The sequence below is a fragment of the Bactrocera oleae genome, chromosome 4 (assembly GCF_042242935.1).
Source record: "Bactrocera oleae isolate idBacOlea1 chromosome 4, idBacOlea1, whole genome shotgun sequence".
NCBI classification, from domain to species: Eukaryota; Metazoa; Arthropoda; class Insecta; order Diptera; family Tephritidae; genus Bactrocera; species Bactrocera oleae.
Genome location: NC_091538.1, coordinates 71,535,535 through 71,558,565, shown reverse-complemented (window position 1 = coordinate 71,558,565; position 23,031 = coordinate 71,535,535). Strand labels below are relative to the sequence as shown.

Genomic DNA, 23,031 nt, shown 5'->3' with positions numbered 1-23,031 from the left:
GTCGTAACTCTTTCCTAGAGGAGACACAAATTCTACGAATAAATGTCGTAATGTAATCATGTATTCATTTGCATACACAATAAACGAAATTTTTTTAAATTATTATTCCATAAGTACGCATTTATTTATTTACAAGTACATATACTTAATTCTCCTCACACATTACTGTTATACATATTATATTTTTAATTTATCATTAATTTATTTTAATATTTTTTTAAGTGTTTTTGTTCTAATTTAAGCAGCAATGCAATATTTAGTTATTGTGTAGAGTTTACATTTATCCGTAGCTATCTTAAATATTAAAGTATACGTATGCATTAAAGTCTACCATATTACAATATTATCTCCTTCCGATTAGTACATGTAAGTATGTATCTCCTAATACGGTTTTGTTTTAACATTCAATTTTCTTTTATTCTTTAAGAGAATTGTGGCACAGTGGGCGAGTATACATTTCCGCTCGAAAGAATTTTATGTGTTCTAATGGAGTAAGCGATCATGTATTAATTTTTAATATTTTGCCATTAGAAACAATTTATTTCCTGAATATTACTATCAAATAGCTCAATTTCTGAAAAGACTTTCTAAATAAAAAAAAATGGAAAAAGCGATTCGAGATTTTGAAATAGTTTAGTTTTCAGTTTTTGTCGAAAACATTGAGTACATTCTATTTAAAGCAAGATGAATCATTCATTTAATTTGGAACCGCAATAAGGAAATATATTATATAATATTTTTACAAAACTTTATATTAACACTTAAAAACAAGTTTTCTTGTCTATAGTGTTAGTTACCAATGAAAATTCTGATTTGCAGCCAGAAACTCATTGATATGCTACACTATTTTCGTAAGAAAAATATTACCTTTATCATCACATATTTGTCGGTTTAATCATTCAAATATCTTAAACACATACAATCATACACATGTTTACAATCAAATACTTAACACTAACCTTCTTACGTTCGGCGAAAGTACACTCTTGACCCACTATGCAGTATTTATTTACATCTAAGTCGAAGCATTATGTATATGGGCAAATATTTAGTACATCGAACAATTTGAAATGTTCACAAAGGCAAACATTTGTAAGAATGTGTGTTGGTGTGTGAAATATCGAATATTGGCTTGTTAGTCTGGGCAAAAACAACGTATTTGTTGTTGTTATTTTTTCTTGCATATTTATCCTTACACAGTATGTGGTGTGGGCAGAAAAGTTTAATAAAATTAATTTAAAATATTATTGCACAAAGAGAGGCAAAGTCTGGATTAAATTAGTAATAGTGTGAACACATGCTAATAACTGTAATTGTTTCCAAAGCTGAAGTGACACCTAAACTGTGACAAAACTAATTGATAAATTACACTGTAAAATACTTAACGGGGTATTAGACCACAATAATATTACAAAAAGCTGAAGTACTAAGAAAAAATGTAATTTTTTCGTTTTTTCGAAGTTAGCCAAAATCGAGATATTTGTTTTCGAAATTCGAAATTTGACAATTTGAGAAAACAAATTTAATATATGCAAAAAAACGACTTTTACTCCTTATTTCACTGACAATTACTTTATGGGAACAAATATAAGTATAACCTTATACGTAAAACATCTGTCATATAAGCTTAATTGAAACATATTATACACATTGATGTGTGAGGAAAACGTAAATGATTGGCATATTTTTTCTTGTTTAAGATTTATATAATTAATAATAATTTTTCTATAAGCTCAGTCTCGAAATTATTTCCGTTTTGAAAGACTAACTTCGAATAACGGAGAAACTGCTTCCATCTGTCGAAAAAAATTGCTTGGTCCAATAACCAGAAAAAAATCGATTTTGCCGTATATTGTTATTTACAGTTTAAAATAATTATGTTTTTTTTTTGTTTGAAAATTTCTGAAATTAAATTTCATAACCTAATATTATGGTGACATTTATTAACACTTCCTTCTTAAACTTTGTGTTTGCCTGTGTAACTTTGTATATGGTATAACTCTATTCAGAACTGTTTTTGCTGCGCTTTTTGTTGTAATTTTTTATTTATATTTGAATTTAATTAACATTTACTTAGCACCTAATTATGTAATAACTTACTTGGAAACATGTATATAGTTATATGTAAATATAGTCACTAAGTTTAACTTTAATTCGATAATTTATAATTACTCGTTCACTGCTCTTCATTTCGTATACATTGGTTCTTTTACATTTTATAGTCTTTAATTGCATTTATTAATTCGTTAAGTATATGCTTAAGTACAGTATGACACTTTTAATCAAAACCGAAATTTTTATATACACGATATTTTGTAATATTATTTTCTAAAAATTTTTAGTTCAAAAAATTAAAACTGATAGCTCATACAGTGACGCAAAAGTTTATACGGGCGTAGCGTCAACTTAAATATGAATTTAGCAAAATATATTTGCTTATTTTCCTATCTATCTAATTTTACCTTTGAAAAGCTTTATTATAGTATTAAACGTTGGAATAGAAGTTTAAGCGTTTAAAATTTTGTGTCACTGTACATATAAAAGATATTTTTAGCATATGCAGGAAGTTATCTGCTTTTAAATTCTTTAACTTCACTGATAAAACACTTTCAAAGCTGTACAGTGCAAGCGAAAAACTATTGACTTGCGAAGTTAAAAAAAAATTCCTAACACAAATATATTTTTGTCAATTTAAACAAAAATAAAAAAAGAAGAAAATTACAACTGTTACAGTCAACCTTACCTCTACTACGTTCGTCTTTTTACAATTTCAATATATGCGTATCTGTGTATATATTCTATTTTAGTACTTCCATACAAACAATTTTAGTCATATTGCAGGGCATACAAGTTTATTTATTTGTAAATCTTAATTTTAAATTTGCATTATGCTTGCAGTTCACTTTTTACGTATACTTCGTTCGGTTCTTTGCTCTGGCTAAACTTTTCAACAAAAATAACTTCACCACAACGCTTACAGCCACTGTACTCTGCTGCGCGCACAGTGGCTGCCAAACTATTGTGTGTTTATTCACCTTTCTTCTATGCTTATTCGCTTCTGCCATTCTCATCGGTGTTTTGTTTTTAATATCACCACCCTTGCGCCATACCACCATTGGCATCAGCATCCGCTTTGGTCACATGCTAGAACTCATGATTCCCACAACTGGGGAAACCGTAATCCGAAAAGCTTTCAAAGCTCTTCAACAAATTTCAGTAGACCGAATTGTGATGTTCGTAATTGTTGTGAGCGGCGGCCGCGTGATGCAAATACGATGGAATCGCCGATGTTGCGTTTAGTTCGGAAGCGCGTCGCCGCAAGGCGGCTATACTGTGTCCTCGCCAGACATCTTCCTCGCCGACGTTGCCGCCATCTGATGGCGATTGCATGGATTGGTGACAATGTGGCACCATATGAGAGCCACCATTATTTGCCGTATGCTCTTGATGTTGTGTCTGCGGTTGTTGTTGCTGCTGCTGTTGTTGTTGTTGTGGTGGTGGTTGTTGATGGTGGTGATTCTGTTGGTGGGCTTGTTGCTGTTGCTGCTGCTGTTGTTGCTGTTGCGGCGTTGGTGGTTGTTGCTGATGATGTGGTGGACCACCCTGCGAAAAAGTAGATTTTAAGTAAGTGTGGTGAAAAAATTGAGTATTCCAAGGTGAAATTTATGAGTTTAGTCAAGGCACAAACCATTTGTATTTAAAGTGTCCTGCAGAGACTTTTGGAGCAATTATATTGTGCTTGCACCAAAAAAGGACATTTGTGTTATAACTTGACTAAAACCCACCAAATTCACCTTAAGCACAACATTGACCCCCTATTATACACACCATTTGGTCGCCATTCATGTCGTTTGGTCCCGCGTTCGGCTGATTGGACAGTGGTGGCGTAACCGATGAGCACGAGTTGATGTTCGGAGGCGTGGTCGTGGTGGGCGAGCCGCTGGCGCCGCAGCTAACGCCACCAACCGTGTGCTGATACATCATCGAATCACCTGAAATTCGAACAAAAGCGTTAATCGAGAATTTTTTAAGTAAACATGGAAATTTTCACGCACCACAACACTTTTTAAAATATACAAACAAATAAAAAAAAACGCAATTCAAAAGAAAATACTGTAAAGGCATAGGAAAATCATGAATTCGTCTCCAAATTTTCAATTAGCGCTGGAATGCGAAAGCAAACAGCAACCAAACTGTCGCCAAGCTACTAAATAAACACAAATGTATGTGTGTGTGTGTGTGTGGGCTTATGGGACATTGTCACCTAAGGCTATAACAGATCCGTCAATGTCGGTGGGCATTGTTTGCACCCTTCCATTTTTCCATTTTGCCAACAGCGAATTGTTAATTGTAAAGGCAAATAATCAAATTCATCGCTGTCGAAAAAAAATATTTTTTTTTGTTATTCTGTTTTTTCGTCGATTTTTGGAGCAAATTAAAATGCGTAAAAGTCGTGTCTAATCAATTCTCTAAAAACTGGTTTACTTATAAGAGTTTTGTCAAATTTGTTGATTTGTGTACAAATGAAAAAAAAAAGTTGTGTTTTCCTGCGAGTACAACAACAAAAGTATGATACTTTGCGTCATCGCCGATCATTTTTGCATTTATTTATTTGTCTTTCAGATAAGTTTATTAAAAGCGACTAAAGTGATAAATGGAAAATTTGTGGCATTGCGGCGAGCAGCACAATGGCAGATAGGAGTACATGTGCTCACACTTTCCTTAATTGAGTAAAAATAAAATTAACAATAAATCCACCTGCAATGCCGAATATTTAATTTTACTAATACATGTTAGATAAAGCATTAATTTCCTAGCCGAAATCGGTAAAGTAGCTCAATAGCTATTATAAATTTTTTTCACGTTCCCTTGACAGTCGAATCTCGCAACTGGAATGCACTCAGTTTTTTGCCGCCAATGAAATGAAATCATTCTAGAAAACTATTTAGAGAGTATGCCATTGCAACAACTAAAATACTTTATTTCCTACAATTTATATTATTATTATATTAGAGAAAAGTCTATAAACGATTAAACAGTGTAGAGTCTACGACACGTTCCGAGTCTTGCCTCCACTCTTGTGAAAATATTGTCGACATCGTAGCAGCTCCAGCTGGACGTAGCTAAAACACTCCAATATGACTTTAAGTAGGGCAGAAACTCTTACTCTAAGTACCACCAATTACCTCGGTTGATGACCGTCTTGGCTAAATCAGCATATTAATGATTTTCTCAACTCTTTAATTTGCATTCGCACTCCGATAAAAGGTACAGATGCAACACTCAAAATTTGTTTATGAGTTTTATGAGAGGCCTCCCTCCTCTCCTCTATAGATATATAAAATTCTGTTTGAAAAAGTTGACGGAGAAGCAATTTTCATTGATGCGACTGTTGCTAAATTCAGTCGCCACTCTAAAATTTCCTACATTGAACTAACACCAGACTTTCACCTAGGGAAATGCTTGATGCGACCAACAACGCTTTATAATGTATGGAAATTATATTTCTGGTATCTTAAACAATCGCACTATTAGAATGCCTAACATCCGTGCGATCCACAGATTCGCTACCGGACTTTGACTCCTATTCTCTAGTAGAAGCAAACTGGTTTGCCACAGCGTTGTCCTTTTCTTTATGGAAAAAAAGCGCGTGATATCCAGACTACTGCAGTTTCACAGTTAAGTTAAGGAAGAGTCAGATCAATAGTCGCTGTCAAACTGAATTAACAGGTATTTAATAAATGAATCAAAAAAACCATATGTTAACAGTTATTGGATCTTTGAAAAAAGCGTATGAGCAACGGTCCAAAATACAATATAATGAACTTGGTAAATGGTCAACAGTAGTATCAGAAATTTTGGTTCCATGTTTCTATCGTAATCGATCATCATCATCATATCATGAATTTAAGAAACGATCCTTGGTCCACATTTCTGTCATATTTGTTACAGTATTTATGGAATATCTTACATAAGGATAATGCTCATTGGAATGTTTTGCAGTTGCCGATATGTTTAAACATCACTAAGTTGAATTATAGGTTTATATCCAAAATCAAAATAGTATATATTTAAAAACCGATTTTTTGGCATATATATCGATGGCACATATAGTACGTGAAATTTTACAACGATAAGTTTAAATTGATCAAGCAATAAGTTTCGAAGATATGCACGTATTTGTAACAATTTTTTGTTTTGGTGTATTCGACTGCCAGAACTTTAGACGCGTTTTTCTCGAAGCGCTGGCTGTGACGAAAATTTCACAGAAACGAAACGCATATAGATTTTTTCTGCTACTGTAAAGTGCAGATTTTTTCACCAAAACCGACTTTTTTATGGGAAGCCACTATTTCGTCAAAACTTTTGACTAGTCCTTCGATCATTACTTGTGTTCATCTGTAGTAATATCAAATTTTTTTTTGGTTTTGGATTTAATATATTTAAAGCAGAAAAAATCTTCTTTACCGCCAGACGCCGTTTTCCTGAGGTCCTCCTGGCAATCTGCTACTGGATCAAGTGAACCTTAACCGTTTCAAAATTAATTGCCGATTATTAAAGTACATTAAATTCTGTAAATGTACATTATTTTTATTTAACTATTAAATAAAATGCCTCTTAAAAAATAAAATGAATCACAAAAAAATAATTTTTCTGGCTTACAAGTTGATGCGAAAATATTACTATTTTCTGAACAAGTTCCCAATAATCTTTGAGGAGGACAAATGGTAAATCATGCAAACTCAAAAACATGAAAAACGACTAAAGAATAGCAACCAAAAACAAAAAATAGTGTGAGGTTTTCCTTATGTAATTTGGTATAATGCTATACTTTGCTTAACTAAAGAGAGTAATTTTCAACCAAAATACATTCTTTAGAAATTTTCATTCGTTAGTATTTATTTTGTTAGCATCATGTTATCAAGAGTTGTTAGTGTTATAAATTAATTCCAAATACATTTTTTTTATATAAAATTAAAATATTTGATTGAATTTGTTTTTTATTTAAACACTTATTTACATAAGCCTGTGATTATATTATACGCACATACCTAAAGCGTTTAGTCCATAATGCTGATAGCTGCCAGCACCCATTGCGGAACCAATGTTAATACCCGAATTAAGACCACTATTTATTGTAGATGAAAGCGGCGAAGATTGATTTAGTTGACCAAAACCTTTGATTTGTTACGGTAATATTTGCAGGATTAGTATTTAGAGGATGAATATTGTTACAAAGTCATAAATAAGAGAAAAGTAGAAGAATAAAAGAAGAAAAGAAGAAGGGGGTTAGTTCTTCGTTAGATTAACTATTAGAATCTGTAATTTGCATCAAATAGATTTCTACTCTTACAGCAACATATTCATAGCTTCAATGCAAATTTAAATTTAATTTACGCTTTACTAAATGTACTATGACTCATCTATTTTTGTACTTTACTAGGGTCGTCAGCTGTTGAAAAAAAGTAAGAACTCACCTGCAGTCATCGGATTTACGCCCACGCCCCAACGATCGCCGCCGAACATGCCGGTACCACAGAGGCCCTCGCCCATGGCAATGTTGGTGATGTTGGCGCCGAAAGGCGGCAGTCCGTGTGATGGCAGCAGCGCGCCCGGTGTACGGAAGACATTTGTGGTCTTCTTACGCTTCTTCCACTTGGCCCGCCGGTTTTGAAACCAAACCTGCAAAAAATTAAACAATTTCACTCAAATTTCAAATCAAATTAAATTTTCCGGAGAAGTCAGTTAAATTAGTCAGTTGAGGAATTTCCGCAATAAGTGCTAGGCAAGTGGACTAATGCGCAAATAATCAAACATAGAGACATGCGTGCGTACATAACATGTAACTAACATATACATATTTGTATGCACACACGCACATATGTGCATATGTAAGTGCCTCACAGCGCCGTTGTTGAACAAGCTGAGAAAACACAACTTTAATCAAGATCAATTACCGGCTTCAACATGACCAACGCAGCAACTACCGCAACATATTTTACAATAAATAATCACCACACTTGTAGCGACATAGTTTGCATAAACACACCCACACATGCACGCACACACACACACATTAGCATGGAAATTCGCCTAACCACATAATATTCATAAACCCAACCACTTGGAGTCGTCGCTCAATCAATATTTTGAATAAACACTGCTGACCACCGACACACTTGAACATAAATATAAATACATACATGCTTATTTACATACGTTACATATGTAGATACCATATAACAAATAGTTACATCGAAGCAAGCGGTTGGGCAATAATTTGTAAGCCTTCCAAGTGAGCACACAACCAAGGCAACAAGCAATTACATGTTGACTTATAATAAATATATATGCATTACATATGTGTAGATGTGTTTGTGTGCGCCATTGATATGTGTAGACATGTCCAATCAAAGGAGGTGCACTTATGGCGGAGAAAGCGGTAATTCGATAAGCGCACAAAGGTAAGTGACGCTTCACTTCTTACACTTCTCAAACTCTAGATTCTTTCCCAGCAGTGTAAACTGCTACAGCTGTTAGATGCCGTTAAAAGTGAGACAATCCTTTACAATAAAACATACATACATACATATATTGCTGCCTATTTGCATATCTCATGTTGATTTCGGAATGCTGGTAAAGGAAACTGGAATCAAATCAAAAGCGTACATATTTCTATGAGACAAATTTTAGCAGGGTCTGAAAAAAATTTATTATAAAATGTTTCGTCTGTAATTAATTTTGAAACACTCTTTCAGTTGAGCATAGGTGACTACTCTATGTCATGTGCGATCTAACGATAAAAGCATACTTTCAAGATAATTCACTTAGGTAGTAATATAATTTTCTCTCTCTACTAGAATCTGTTCAAATCGGCAAACCAATATTTATCTTGTTTTAAGTGCTGCTTCACTGAGAACTATTGGGTCTATAACCATATTCGAGCAGTTTGCCAAGATATGACGTGACTTGATTATATTATAATCCGATTGTTCCAATATTCCGAGTCTGCGTTGGTAAACTACTGCCTGGTGCGTCCTTTGTTTTAGCATATCTCATTCTTTTAAGGAGTAAACAATAATAATTATTTCTTATATTGTGCCTACAAAAATTGTTGTTGCGGGCACTTTTTCTTCATTAATTTAATATGAAGAAAACCTTAGTCGAACGTCAAAGTATTTTCGTGTAAGTTTATGGCGAGTAAGTAGCTGAGCACAGAATCTTTGGGAATGACTGAAGTAGCTAATTCGAAATTTTTAAAATCAGCCCGATAAATTATAAAGTAAATAAATCGGCTGACATATGAATTGAAGCCAAGAGACGTTAAAGGTTGATTTTGCTTGTCAGAAATACTGCGTGAACGCGACAAAGCGATGTTGTTTTCATATCGGCTTGTGACTGCTGATGAAAAATATATACATAACGACAACTCTAATTGCAAAAAATTATGTGTGAAACCTGACCAACCAGCCAAATTTGCGGCAAAGCCGAATATGCATGACGTCAAGGTAATTTTCTGTATTTGGTGGGATCAACAACCACTCACTGAAGTGAGCAATTGCTGAAATCTTCCTTTATAACAACTTTCATTCTCAGCTTGCAAGACCGCTTAAAAACTATTCGTTTTATAGAATTATAGGCCAAACCTTGTTCATCCTGACTACCATTTCTTCCAGCCGTTGCCGAACGCACTCACTAGAATACGGTTCACCTCAGAACAGTGTATCAAATATTAGCTTATTTCATATTTCGCAATTCTTTTGGGATGAAATCCCAAAATTGCCAGAATATTAGGAAAATGTTATAGCTTCAAGTTGATAATACTTTGAATAATAATAAATTGATGTTAAACAAAACTAGTTATGGTTCCAAAAATATTACAGTGTAACAATTTCCACCCTAGTATAGAGATCACACAGCAGGTATTTACGAGAGTGGACATTAAGGTGATACTTTTTGATTTCATAAATAAAGACGGCTAGACTTCAGAATAGCCAAACCTTTTATTAAAATCAAAAGTTACATATGAAAGCTCCGACAATCTTGGTATCGACTCTGCGTGTTAGGTGACAGATAATTAAATTAATATTGCTTAAATCGTTTGTAACGTCATGCCTTCATTAGGTACCAAAATACACGTGCGTGATTTGTTCGTGGTTTAACCGTGATTTAAATGGTGAAATTTCGGTAGATCCATTATTAAAGACAACCCTAATAAATATCAATATGAAGGCAAATATTTGTAAACGAATTCACGCTGGAAATATTCGTAAAACTCCAACACAACAACAAGGAAACTGTCTGATTCTTTATTTTCTGTCTAGTACTCAGCTAGGTATATATTCATGTTTGTGCATATTAAGAACATGAATATGTTTATATGTACAAATGTATGTGCTTGCCGGTATGGTCACATGTTTGCAATGAAGTTTTGACAGAAACATGTTGAAAGTATGCCTACAAAATCTCCATTATTTCGCATACAAATGTTACCGTATACCAAATTGTTAGAAATATTTCGAATAAAATTTTAGAAACCTTCATTATACTAACCAAATGTTTTACATTTTGGTATACGAGATTGATTGACGTTGTTTGAGTTCTAAGGAGCATGCTTCTAACCGGTTTGAGTTCTTTTGTTTTTCAACCTAATTGAGAGAAATTTAATACAATATTTTATTATAAATAAAAAAATGCGAATTTCCTCTAAGTGTAAGTATCAAAATGTATATGAGCACGTTTGCAACAGTTTTAAATTCTTCAACAAATATTTTAAATTTTTTAAAGCTTAATTGCAACTTTTATTATTTCTTACTTCCGTAAACTTTACCGGAAGAAATATCTACATCACTTTTGTTGACAACTTGGACAAGTTCTTCCTGTATCCTTATTCATCAAAACTCACGAAATCGAAAGTAAAAAGTGAAGAATGAAGTGCTTGAATCAAAAGAATATGTTGGAATTAAGCGGAAAAAAGCAAGACTGACTTTTCGCCAAACAAAAGTCTTTAACAGAGCCTTCTACAACAAAAACAACTGTGCAAATACACAACGCTAAGCATAAGAACTCAGCGCACAAAACACACTCCAAAAATAGTATCATATTTGAAATTGCAAGTGCAAAGTGACTTTGCTTGTAACACTGATGTTTGGTCTCTGGAGGGTTTCGTTGTTTTGTCGAGACCATGTCGTTCCATCTGTCTTCATGTGTGAAGCTTGCCTGTAAATCAGCTGGTATTTCGGGGGTGTGCTTAACTAGGCGTAGGATTTATCTATGGATGTGTGTGTGTGTTTGTATGCAGATAAGTGTGTATTTATAAATAAATAGGAAGCATTCTATACTTTTATAGTTTATACTTGTAGTATAGTATATTATATGATGTTCGTATGCGATAGATACAAAAAAAAATTTGAAAAATAAATATTTCAAAAGCTAAATATACTACTCATTTCAATTTCAACAATTTTTAAAAATTTAAAAGCTCAAATATCATGTTTTACTTTTCTCTCAAATTTTCTGAAATCTATATTGCAAACGAAATCTCTCATATTTTTCACATAACATACGCGTACACACATAAAGATACTGAGTTTGCCGCAAGAATTTGGCTGGTCATAACTGCTTTGGCGACCTTGACTTGTTTATGTATTCTTTTACGAGCGTTTCGAATGCCGAAAAGTAGGATGGAGTATTGGGGGTTTTTTATGCATGCAATTTGTAGCTGTGCGTGTAGATGGTCTATTCATTTACTTTTAATTTAATAAATTAAGTTCACTCACACACACACAAGCGTGCAAACACTTTCGAGTAAACACGTACACATGCATGCACACCTGCACTGTGACTTGTAAAGAACGCTAAACGAAAATTGTCGAAAGCAAGTCACAAACAAATATTCCGGCTTTTCAGCTAAGCGCTTCAGCTTTGCATAGCGTGCATTTAGGCGCATTTGGGTTTGTTTGCCACAACTGCTTGCAATATTTTCACACTTCCTGCCACACTTTATTATTCTTATTTGCCCTTCCGTTTGGTTGTCACGTGGAAAATATAGCTACGCGCGTGTATGTGTGTTTGTGCTGAAAATAGGCAAATCATTGCCTACTTTGTGGCGTGCGGCAGCCGTTAAAATTGCCAATCGCCAAGCGCACGTCGCCTGGGCGCAACCACCAGCCCAGTTGGAGGCGTTGAAAGCTAAAGAGGCGTCAAAAATCAGACGCTTAAATTTTCATACTCACTGCCTCGCGCCTTTCCTCTCTCTCTCTCTGTTACAGTGTTAACAGCACGAAGTTTACTTTTCAGGGTGTGCGTGTGAACGCTTTGTGTAGTCGCTTACATTGATTTTTCGCTGTACCTTTTGTTCACGTTTTTGTTATTGTTGTCAATTTTTGACTTTTTTACGCTTGCTATTATAAATGTTGTTTTGACGCTGAATTACGCCCTGCCATCGTCCTTCATCCATCCCTCCATGAATAAATTATGAAATGATGAGCATGCAAAACACATTAAAGCGGCGGAACGACCCGAATAACGGCAAGCCAAAAGATAACTAAGTTGGTATCTGTCTTACCAAATCAGGTCAAATGCGTTATAGTACATGCTCAGCGAATTAATCGGAAAGTTGGCTCACATGACTTCTTGTTAGAGATTTATATCTGTATATAAATGCGAGTACATACCATAAATGTTTACACATTACGTCATATGAGAACGTGTATTACAAATATCGACTATTAACGTGTTAATTAGAGTAGATAAAAACGAAAAATTCCAACGATACCTTTTATTGCATGCCCCCTGCATGCGTTTGTTTTGTCGCTTTCAATATTTCTCTTTCATTTGTATCACGTGCTAAGAAATGTTGAAATAATGTAACATATATACAATACATATGAAAAAATACGGAACTACTGAATTATCTTAAAAAAAAAATATTTTAAGTAATCGGTTATATTCCCATTTCCTCCCCTCTGCAAGTTAAAAAAAGTCAAATATCAGGCTTAATTATTGAGCTAGAGCCACGCAGGATATACAAGTATGTCCTGGTACGCATGTCTATTGCAAATTTTATCGCTATCGGATCCAAACATGAAAGTTACTCAAAAAGTAATTTCTGTCGACAAATACTTTTGTAGCTGCAACGAGTTTATCGAAATAATAATTTCTTATCAAATTTTTGGTTTATTCACAAAAAGAGAAAAGGAAAATAAATTTTTGTTCTAAAAGAGCTTGCAAGGACTTCATAAGAGACCTGTGATCTAAAAGTGTCTTTCTTTATTTGAGTTCTCAAACATTTACATCCCCAAAAAGAAATCAAGTGCAATCAATAAATTATGCTCCATAATAATAATAATAACAGGTGTTTAATAACACATTTTCATAATGCACAATTAATGTTGCAACATAAAGAAGCCAGGAACACCAACACTTTTCATGTTTGTTCTTGTTGTTCTTCCTAGGACAGTGCCTGCATTATTTTAGTTGCTGTCTGCCACAGCAACATATTTCGCCATCGAACACCCCTGAGGTATGACGCCAATAATAACAACTGCTTCCACATCAATTTCTTTGTGTACATATGTGTGTATGTGTATGTGTGTATATGACTTAACAGCGAAGCATCGGCGGCAGGAACAACCTTGACATTTGGCATTCACACTTCGCTTGCGGTGTTTATGGTGCAATCTGCTGGCTCATTTGATGAGCAACCCAACAGGTTCATAATATTCCCTTAACCGCCATTAAACCGCATCATCAGCGGCAATAACACCAACACCAACAACAGCAACAGCAACAACCACCCAACGAAGAACATCAAATCAAAGCACTTCCCTAAACACTAGTGTTGTTGTTGTATTTTTTTCACTGCTCATTTGTTGTTTGGCCGCTTCCCTTCCGCTGATTCACTCGTTCGCTCGCAGACGCATATCATTTTCACCCTCTGCCATTTCTATTTATTCGGTTATCTGCTGCAATTTCGCGCTATTTCACTTCCTTTATTTGCCAGCGAACGCGCATATGTTCTTACGCCGTAGTTTGTATGTGCTTGTATGTGTGTGTGTGTGTGGCTGGGCACGCTTAATGCCTTTGCACCCTCTCAATTTATGTTGTGATCACGTTGTGTCCTGCCACAAAGGCATTAGCCGCATTATTGCCTTTTCATGAACTTCAACTTCATTTATTATTCGCTCCAGATTTGCCAATTTGCTGTTTGTTTTGTTGATTTATGTTCTAGTTGGTCCTTTTATTTCTTTGTTGTTTTTGTTTCTTTTTTAGGTGAGATGTTGCTCTGTGGCTAACAATGCTAGTTAATAGTTTCGTGGTCAAATAGTCAGCAATGTTGAAGTGGTCTTGAGAGTCGGTTTAAATATGACTTGCTTAAGTGGAAATATATGTTCAAGAAAGTCGTGTATTAATGATTAATCCAAATAAATTATCAAAATATCCTGCATACCAACAACAAGACCTCTATATAATTTTTATATTTACTAGTATTTTTGATAAAATTGCGTAGTGATAGAAATAGGGTCTTTAAACGTAATTTAAAATGTTAGAAAACCTACAATTTTAATAAATTCTTAAATTGTTCTTTATCACCTTTAAATATTTATAGCTAGTTTTGGGTTGAATAAAGGCCCATATATTAATTATAGGCTTTCAAAAAATACCTTTATGACCTCAGCGCAGAACGCCGAATTCAACTGTGATCACATTCTCTACACGTTCTTTTTGCAAGCAATTCCGATGTTTTGGTGAGATATTTTTGATAAAGTGTTTCCTACCTACGGCTACACAAATAATATGCATGGTCCAGCTGTAGAAACTGTTGGGAGCCTCTGCTTTCTCTCTCTGAGAAGCCACGTTGATTTTCCAGTACGATTTTCTTCACTTTCAGATAATTTCATCGCTACTTTTGTATTGTGGCAAGTTTTCCAGTCTTACGAAACTTAATTTATAAAGGGTTTTCCAATAAGAGAGATATGATTTAAAAAAAAAACACACTAATTGTTAAGGAAATTCAAATGTTTTTTTATTTAACGTGAAGTAGAATCGATACAATAAAGTTCTGAATATAACATCATTTAAATCACCTCCACGACTACTTTTGCAAGAACGAATTCGACTAACCCAATTTTCTAGTTCTTTTTCCACTGAATCAAGTCGTGTGTCATGAATGGCACGTTCAATATTGACTTTTCAAGCCTGAAGAGAATTTGGTTTATTGCTAAAGACCAATGACTTAAAATCACCTTACAAAGAGTGGTATAATGATTTAAATCACAATTTCTTGGAGTCTATTCCATGTCAAAATTTCTTGAAATTATCGAATCTCCAAACTTTTCGCGCAATAATTTAGTTGTTGCATTGTAGGAACCAGTTGTTGTCAAGATTAACTTCTTCCAATTGCGGCTATAAAAAGTTGATTATCATGAATCTGTACCACTCTTCATTGGCAGCAATATTTGTATTTCTTCGAGCGGTTCTTTGTCATATTGGCACTTGAACATTATGTAAAAATAATGTACGCTCAAAATTTGTAACAATTTAACGAATAGTGAGCACAGGTGGATGATTATTACGACCATAAAATGACAAAAGCGCACGAAAAGTTGAAATTGGAGAACGATTATTTTGATAATAAAATTGAATAATTTGTAAACGTTGTTCTTACGTATATCTTTCAAAGATGAAATGGTAAATATTACTGAATACAATGAAAGAAAGAAAGTACAACTCATGATATATTAAAAATGGCCGAAACGACAGTTAGAAATCATATCATCCCTAAGGAAAAATTCGATACTTAAAAGTACTCAAAAATGTCAGTGCTTTATATCAGTTAAACCATTTTTTCGGCATGCTATACCTTTAACGCATTTTTCTGAGAGAATTTACAAGTTTTTAGCTAATCTCCGTCAATGCAAGAGGCATAGGACAACAAATTTCAGATTGTTCTCGTTAGAACTCTCAAAACAAAAAAATGTATACAAGTGAAAATTTTTAAGGATCTCTATTAGAATATAGACCTTTTCGGAAAAACCCTTTATAGTTTAGTTTCGATTTTAGCTTGAACAGAAAAGCTAAGTTATTTAGTTAAATAGTGTGTTAGCGATCTAAAATTTTGATGCACTTCTTGTAAGTATCACTAGTACTTGTATACTTGGCAACTTTTAGTGACCTACATATATGGCTAACGACTGTTTTATAAAATCATAAAGGTTGGGTGAAAATTCCATACTATTTAGTTTGCTCTTTCAAACCGGCTCAGCTCCAGCTGCCCAAATATGACATTTAATATTGATGACAAAGCGAACAAGTGAAGAATATATGCACACAAATAATTCCATTGACCGCGCACAAAACATCAAAAATCCATTCAAATTCAAATTCAATTAGCAACTTTCAATAAAATCGCGAACGCGAAAACCAACAACAACCACACGGCGAAAATGGTATTTTGAAGAGCATATGACAGATGCAATGACAGTTGCGCGATTACAACAACAATGGGCAAAACAAACGCGCGCACGCAAAGTGAGTGGCTGGAACAACAACAACGCCAATGTGGTAACAATCTGTTACAGTTGCGGTAAGTGGCACTATCGAGCGTTGGTCACAACAATAACAAACATAGCAAAAACTGAAAAAGATTGACACAAATGAAATTTTGATTAGTTTACAAAGCAAATATGAAATATGCCAGCAGAGAACTTAATATTGCCCATAGCGAGAACAGAACTGCAAAAAACAAAGCAGAACACTTGCAACGCTGTGTGGCAAGCGTTATTGCACAACGTGCTGTAATCAAAATTCAATTTGATTTCCAAGTGTTGCCGCAATATTGTCACCACTTATCGACTCATCTTTTCCACTTTTCAATTTGTTACTGTTGTACCACAATTTTTTCCTTCAGCCTCGAGCAGCCGCAGACCGATTTAATGCCGACAATCAATCTTTTTCCTTATGCAACAAAACCACAGTAACGAGAAAAGCTGTAAAATCGAAGCTACTCAACATGTCACAATGAAAATGTCATCAGCTTTATGCAATCGTTATCGGTTATCAACTGCATTATTACCCACAAAGTATTGGCCCTGCCCTCAACTACAGCCTCCACTTGTCCAAGCAGCTCCTTCGTTTGCACAAACAATCACACAAACATCGATAGCCACTTACTTACACAATCGAGTTTATGAGTTCAGCGCACACATATCTACCGAGCCAGATCCACTGTCCTTCCCGACGCACGTCCTGATCGTTGATGTGTTGGTGAGCTGGTGAGCGGGCAGCTTATCCTTTCGTTTACTTTAAATGCGCATTGAGTGGTTTATGAAAATCGCTTTTTGGCCAATATCTTTTCATTTAACGAAGCATTTTCACATGAAATCTTCTTATTATGTGCGCCTTGGCGTTTGCTGTTATTATTGGACACAATGAAATTGCAAATAAATTCAAGCAGCGCCCGCACACTCGCAAGCAATACCAATGTACACAGGGTTGCTGCACAGCGCCGACAATTCGTTCAATGTAAGCTTGGCAAGCGAGCGGAAAGCAAAAGCCAAAAGCATTTTTTATGAAAACACTCACATTCACTTACGCCATTGCCCGGTTTTCGTATATGTGTGTGTGTGTTGTTTGCGGTGTGTTATCCCCAAATACGGTACGAATGGAGTCGATTTATTTTATGGTATCCTTTAAATCCTGCTTTACGATCAAGCCAAGCGACACTTGCTGCGCTGTGCTCTTTCCGCTCCCTCCGCCAACTCAGCGCCACCATTTATTTCATTTTTATTTGCTTTTTGTTTGTGTTCACTGGCTTTACGCCCACGAATGCGCTTCGTTCCGTTTGCTGTGTGTTATTTGTCTCTTTCCTTAGGGGTTTGGTCGAAACTTTTCATCATCTCTGATTCGGAATTTATTTTTCCTACTTTCATTCACAACTCTTGCAGTTTTATTTCACTTTCGTGTTCAGTAGAAACTGTTGTTTATAACTTTGACTGAAGGTTTTAAGAATGGAAAGCTATGAAAAGAGTTGATTTTACTTTGTTGGAGTAAAAGTTGTGTTGGTATTGATACACTATTTTGATTCCGCTTCTTTGGGGTTTCCTGTCGTTCACGCCTTTATTTTCTTTCTCTAAATTATGCTTTCAACCTTTTCAAGCGTTTTATACCTCTCTCCGAGCAAGCTATTTCGTGGCATTACTTTGGTTCTGGAATAACTATCGGTGAGTTTGTAAGGCAAATATATACTATAGTAGTCCGATATGTTCAGAGATGGTTTGCCTCGCGCAATATTCTGTGCCAAATTTCGTGAAGATGTCTTTTCAAATATCAAATATTGATCGGTCAATTTGTATGGCAGCTATAGTAGTCCAATTCAAACAATAAGTTCGGAGATTATAGCCTTGTCTTGGACATTAAACTTTGCCAAATTTCATAAAAATATCTCAATAAATAAAAAATGTTCATACACGAACTTGATTTCGAACGGTCAGTTTGTATGTCAGCTATATGCTCCATATTAGCGATTCCGACAAATAAAAACTTTCTTGGGGAACGAAACGGGAATCTCAAACAGAGAGGGACTTGTTGGATGGACGGACGAACATGGCAAAATCGACAATACATTTTTACTCAAAATGTAAAAAATATCTGCGTTGAAGCTAAAATAAAGAACTAGACTATGGCGATACTTAGAAGAAACGTTCAGAAGCGGTCACCAAAAGTTGCTTGTCAACATTTATATTTCACCTTAAATCATTAGCGTCCCGAAGAGCAAAGTGAAGTGCACCGAAAGCTTTGCTTGCTCTTAATGCGTAAATACAACCAAACATACAACACATGAGTATAAATTTATATAAGAGTGCAAATTGCTGCACATACTTACATATCTACATATGTGTACATTGTAAGCTGTGTGGCTGTTGGCTCTGACACTCTATCGCTTTTGTTGTTTGTATTGTAGTCGTCAATTGTTTCAGGAATTTCAAATCAAAATCCCAAAGCAGTGATTGTCAGTGGCAACCGGAAGTGCGCTGACGTCTTCTTTATTTTTTGAGACGCCAATAGATCATGGGTGGAGGCAAGTATGGAATGTTGGCAGAATTTCACCTGCAGACAGAGCGCAGCGAACCATTCACAATAAAGCAAAAGCGAGCGGTGAAAGCAAATACAATGCATTTTTAGCAACCCTTAAAAGCAGGTGTGTCGGAGTCGGATGAAACAGCAAATCCCAAGCGGCAGCAGAGAGCAAGCAGCAAGCTGCCAACAGAACGCATGCGCGCTGCCAAACTGCTGCTCTGTGTGTTTGAGAGTGTTGTGTTGTGGGTGGCGGTGGGGTGTTTGTCGGTTCAGTGCCAACAAAACTTCAAAGTCGAGGCTTTCCAGTGAACTCATAGAGCCACTACACTCGCCGAGCTGGAATGTGCATACGTTGTGAAAAATTTTCTGAAAACTAGTTGATATTTCCAGTTTAGTTTGTTTGGATAAAACTGTTCCGTGGAATTTATTTATTTAATAATATAAGCTGCTATGCATATTTTCTTATATCTACATATATATATATACATATATATATTCTTATATCAATTTTATATTTGATTGCATTTGTATGTAAAAACGCATTTATATTCGTTTCTTTTTCTCTTTGAAACTCACGTTGTTTCTCATCGCATGCATGATGACACCTACATGCCGACATACATACAAACATACATACAAACATATTTGTTCTGCCGTTTGCCGCAATCCCACGTCGACCATAGACAATTCAATGAAATTTACCGTATCAGCGGAATAGCTTTGAAAATTGCTTCATTTGCCATAAAGCGAATGCGTGCGAGATTTTCTTTATGTCCTTTAATATTCTTAAATGACATTTGTGGGTTTTTGTGTCGTTTTGTGTTGCGCTTTGACGCGCAAACGTCATAGGTTTGGTCTTAAAGTCTCTACAAATTTCCATTTAAAATTTTCCATAAAAACTTTGGTGAATTCTATGATTTAGGGCATAGATGTGAGCTTTAAATATGCTTACCTACATATATATAATTATGTACACTACACACCGGATATGTTGCATGATTGAAAAAGGTTTTTATATTGTTTTAATTTTTTATTTAATTGTATTTTTAAAACTCAAATTTCTAAGAATTAAATGCAAAGACCAATATTAGTCGCATTTGTGGTTATCGCTTTATAGAAAGAAAATGTTCCAAAAATAAATAAATTTCCACATAAGTATGTACATATGTTTGTATGTGTGTGAAAGGGATAAATATTAGTGGTCTACCACTTCAATCTCTGATGAATTGCTTTTCTCATCTACGTTATTGTGAAATCATCATATATACATACAATATATAAATACAATGATATCTCATTTGATATGCCTTAATGTCGCATGTCGCTTTCCCAAAAAATATTCATTGAAATATTTATGACTCCTGCGATAAACTGGAATGTCACCGTGTTACCATATATTTGCTCTTTCTTCAGTTCACACTTACTTGTCTTAAGGCAGTAGCCTCTCGAGTGCCAAATAAACCTCTTCAGCGCACAGGATATTGTAGGAACATCAATATGTAGAGAAATGAAATGCAACCGAAAGATAGGCTCAATTAAATCACCGCAAAGAGCTTAATTATAACTAAAACCTAAGAGCTCGAAATGTTTTATCTTTAATACCTATATATAGGTTTTTAGTGGAACTTTAAAGGCACTTCACAGTATTGTCATTATTCTATGTTAGTAATAAAGTAAACTTTCTAACTTCTTCATGAAATCAAATGCTATTGCTTCAGTGCTAAAACGCTTACGTAATTTTAATGAACGCTCGTGGTTTGAACATAAAAGGGCAATATCCCTTTTTTAAACAAAAACTTAAAAGTAAAGTATTTGGAAGCAAATCTCGTGGGAAAGTAATGGAGCAAGCAGATATGATCCTCTCCATCTGTACAAAATTTGAGGAAACTTTTTTTGGTGGTCTGAAATTTTCATTTCTCTTTCGAACAAACGATTTCAAAGAGAGGTTTGAAAAAACATATAGGAAATGTGTGTACTCCTCTTCAAACAAATATTACAATAGACTAATAGAGAGAATAAAGTTGTTTAAAATAAAGTTCTATCAGTTTTTCTGAGTACACGACGAGTTACTGAGCTATTGAAAAAACTAAAAAAAATTCGAGGTATTTTTATATTGGCATGAACAATTTTATCGTTAAGTAAATACTTAACAGTGATTGCTTCTGAATCTATGTAGTATAATATTTCCAATCCCCAATACAAATATAAAACTAATCATAAAGTAATTTTTTTTTTGTACGCCACCTCTTAAGATAAATTATGGTTTAAGAAGGTATGTATGTGGGCAGGTGTATTTTAATACCTTTTAAAAGCGCTCGCTGGCAGCGCATCAAAAAGCTACTGAGAAACTTAAGCTCCCCACCCCAAACCATAAGCGACCATTAAAACGCAAAGCTATTTCATACAATTTTCCTACAGCCAACCGTTGCCATCTTCAATTCAACTTTCAAATCTGCGTTTCTACAAACTTTGCTAAACCAAGCCCAGCAGCTCATATAAAATTTAATCAAAATGTCGTTTTCGAGAAAAAAAAACTCCTCTCAACGCATGTGTAAGTGTGTGTTGGAATTACCTATTGCCGCATAGCGGAGTGAGGCATAAAGATGAAATATGTTATTTTTTATACGCTCGTCTCATCTCTTTTTTTAATTTTTTCTACAAACAAAATCTGCTCGTCGCATAATATTCAGCTAGTGCGTTTGTGTGAGTGTGAGCATCCATTACGCAGCTTCCATTCGGTTGCCATTGGCGTCCGCCCCCAATTTGTGGCAGAATGCCACCATTTTGCAGCGTGCCTTTCAGCTGTTTCCAATAGTAGCAGATTGCAACATTTTCGACTCGCTATTTTTCGCTTTTCCAATTTCACATTTTTGGAATATTCATTCATTAGATTTTTCTTTTGTTTGACTACAATTTGCTTTGAATACTCAACTTGAAATGTGGGCAATAACGAAACTCAACTGGCAGCACAAAGCCAAATGCCATGAATATCGGCATGTATGTATGTGAGTGTGTGTGTTTATGCATTTTCCCCGCTCTTGTAGGGATGGGTCGAGTGGTTGTTTAGTTGGTTGAGTTGGTGACTTGTTTTTATTGTTTTTGTTATTGACTTTTAAGAATGCTTTGTGCTTGTGCTTTTTGCCTTCAACGTGGATGATTGCGAGTGGTGGCGCCAAATGGTGTGGCATGAAGTGGAGTATATCCATGGCATCGTATTTTAATTTAATTTTAAATGAAAAGCCATAGCAAACAACATAAAAGATAATGTTTTCTTATTTCCTATATTTATGAATATTCAACGTGAGAGTGTGTTTTGTGTTTTATTTTACTAGTAAGGTTTTTTCAAGCTAATACAATGCATATTTGTGAACCCACTACTTTTTGTTATTCGAATAATGTAACTACATACATATATAGGATATTAATACTTAACATACAAGTTTAATGCTTATATGAACTGAGTAAAAGAGTAGCAAATTGTAGATATAAAGTCAAATTAGCTATTATAAGGGTTTTCACGGGTTTCACGGTTTCAAAAACAAAAAAAAAAATGTTAATTGTCTTAATTAATTCTATAACATATCTAGAATATTGTCATAAATTCTCAAGTTGAACCCAGTAATAGTTTTGAAGGTACAGCTTTGAAAAGTTGTGCGCCCGAGGGCCGCTATATAGTCACTGAAAAATTTAAATGTGTTTTTTTCGAAACTGTGTTTTCAAAGTCGGTGGTCAAGATTTCTCACGAACTACTAAACCGATCTTAATGAAACTAAACACAGGCCTTTGAGTTATAATTTATAAGGTCTTGCCGCGGAGGGTATACAATTATTTAAAAAAACAAAAAACGTCGAGAAATTTTCATTAAAATCTGCATTTTTTTGTAAAAGCGTCTGCCAAAAATACAATTTTTACTTTATTTGTTTTTTTTTCATTCAATACTTAGTTAATTTT

General features: G+C 34.7%; 1 protein-coding gene across 1 annotated transcript in view; it reads right to left on the bottom strand.

Annotated features, from left to right (window-relative positions):
• Positions 1-407: 407 nt before the first annotated feature.
• The window catches only part of otp (orthopedia homeobox), a 48,906-nt gene continuing 26,282 nt past the window's right edge, over positions 408-23,031 (bottom strand). The window contains exons 5-8 of the mRNA XM_014234225.3: positions 7,479-7,683; positions 7,053-7,178; positions 3,829-3,992; positions 408-3,603 (exon numbers count right to left, since the gene is read on the bottom strand). Of these exons, the coding sequence (XP_014089700.1) occupies positions 3,214-3,603; positions 3,829-3,992; positions 7,053-7,178; positions 7,479-7,683 (885 nt within the window). The 3' untranslated portion in view covers positions 408-3,213. The remainder of the gene's footprint in view (positions 3,604-3,828; positions 3,993-7,052; positions 7,179-7,478; positions 7,684-23,031) is intronic.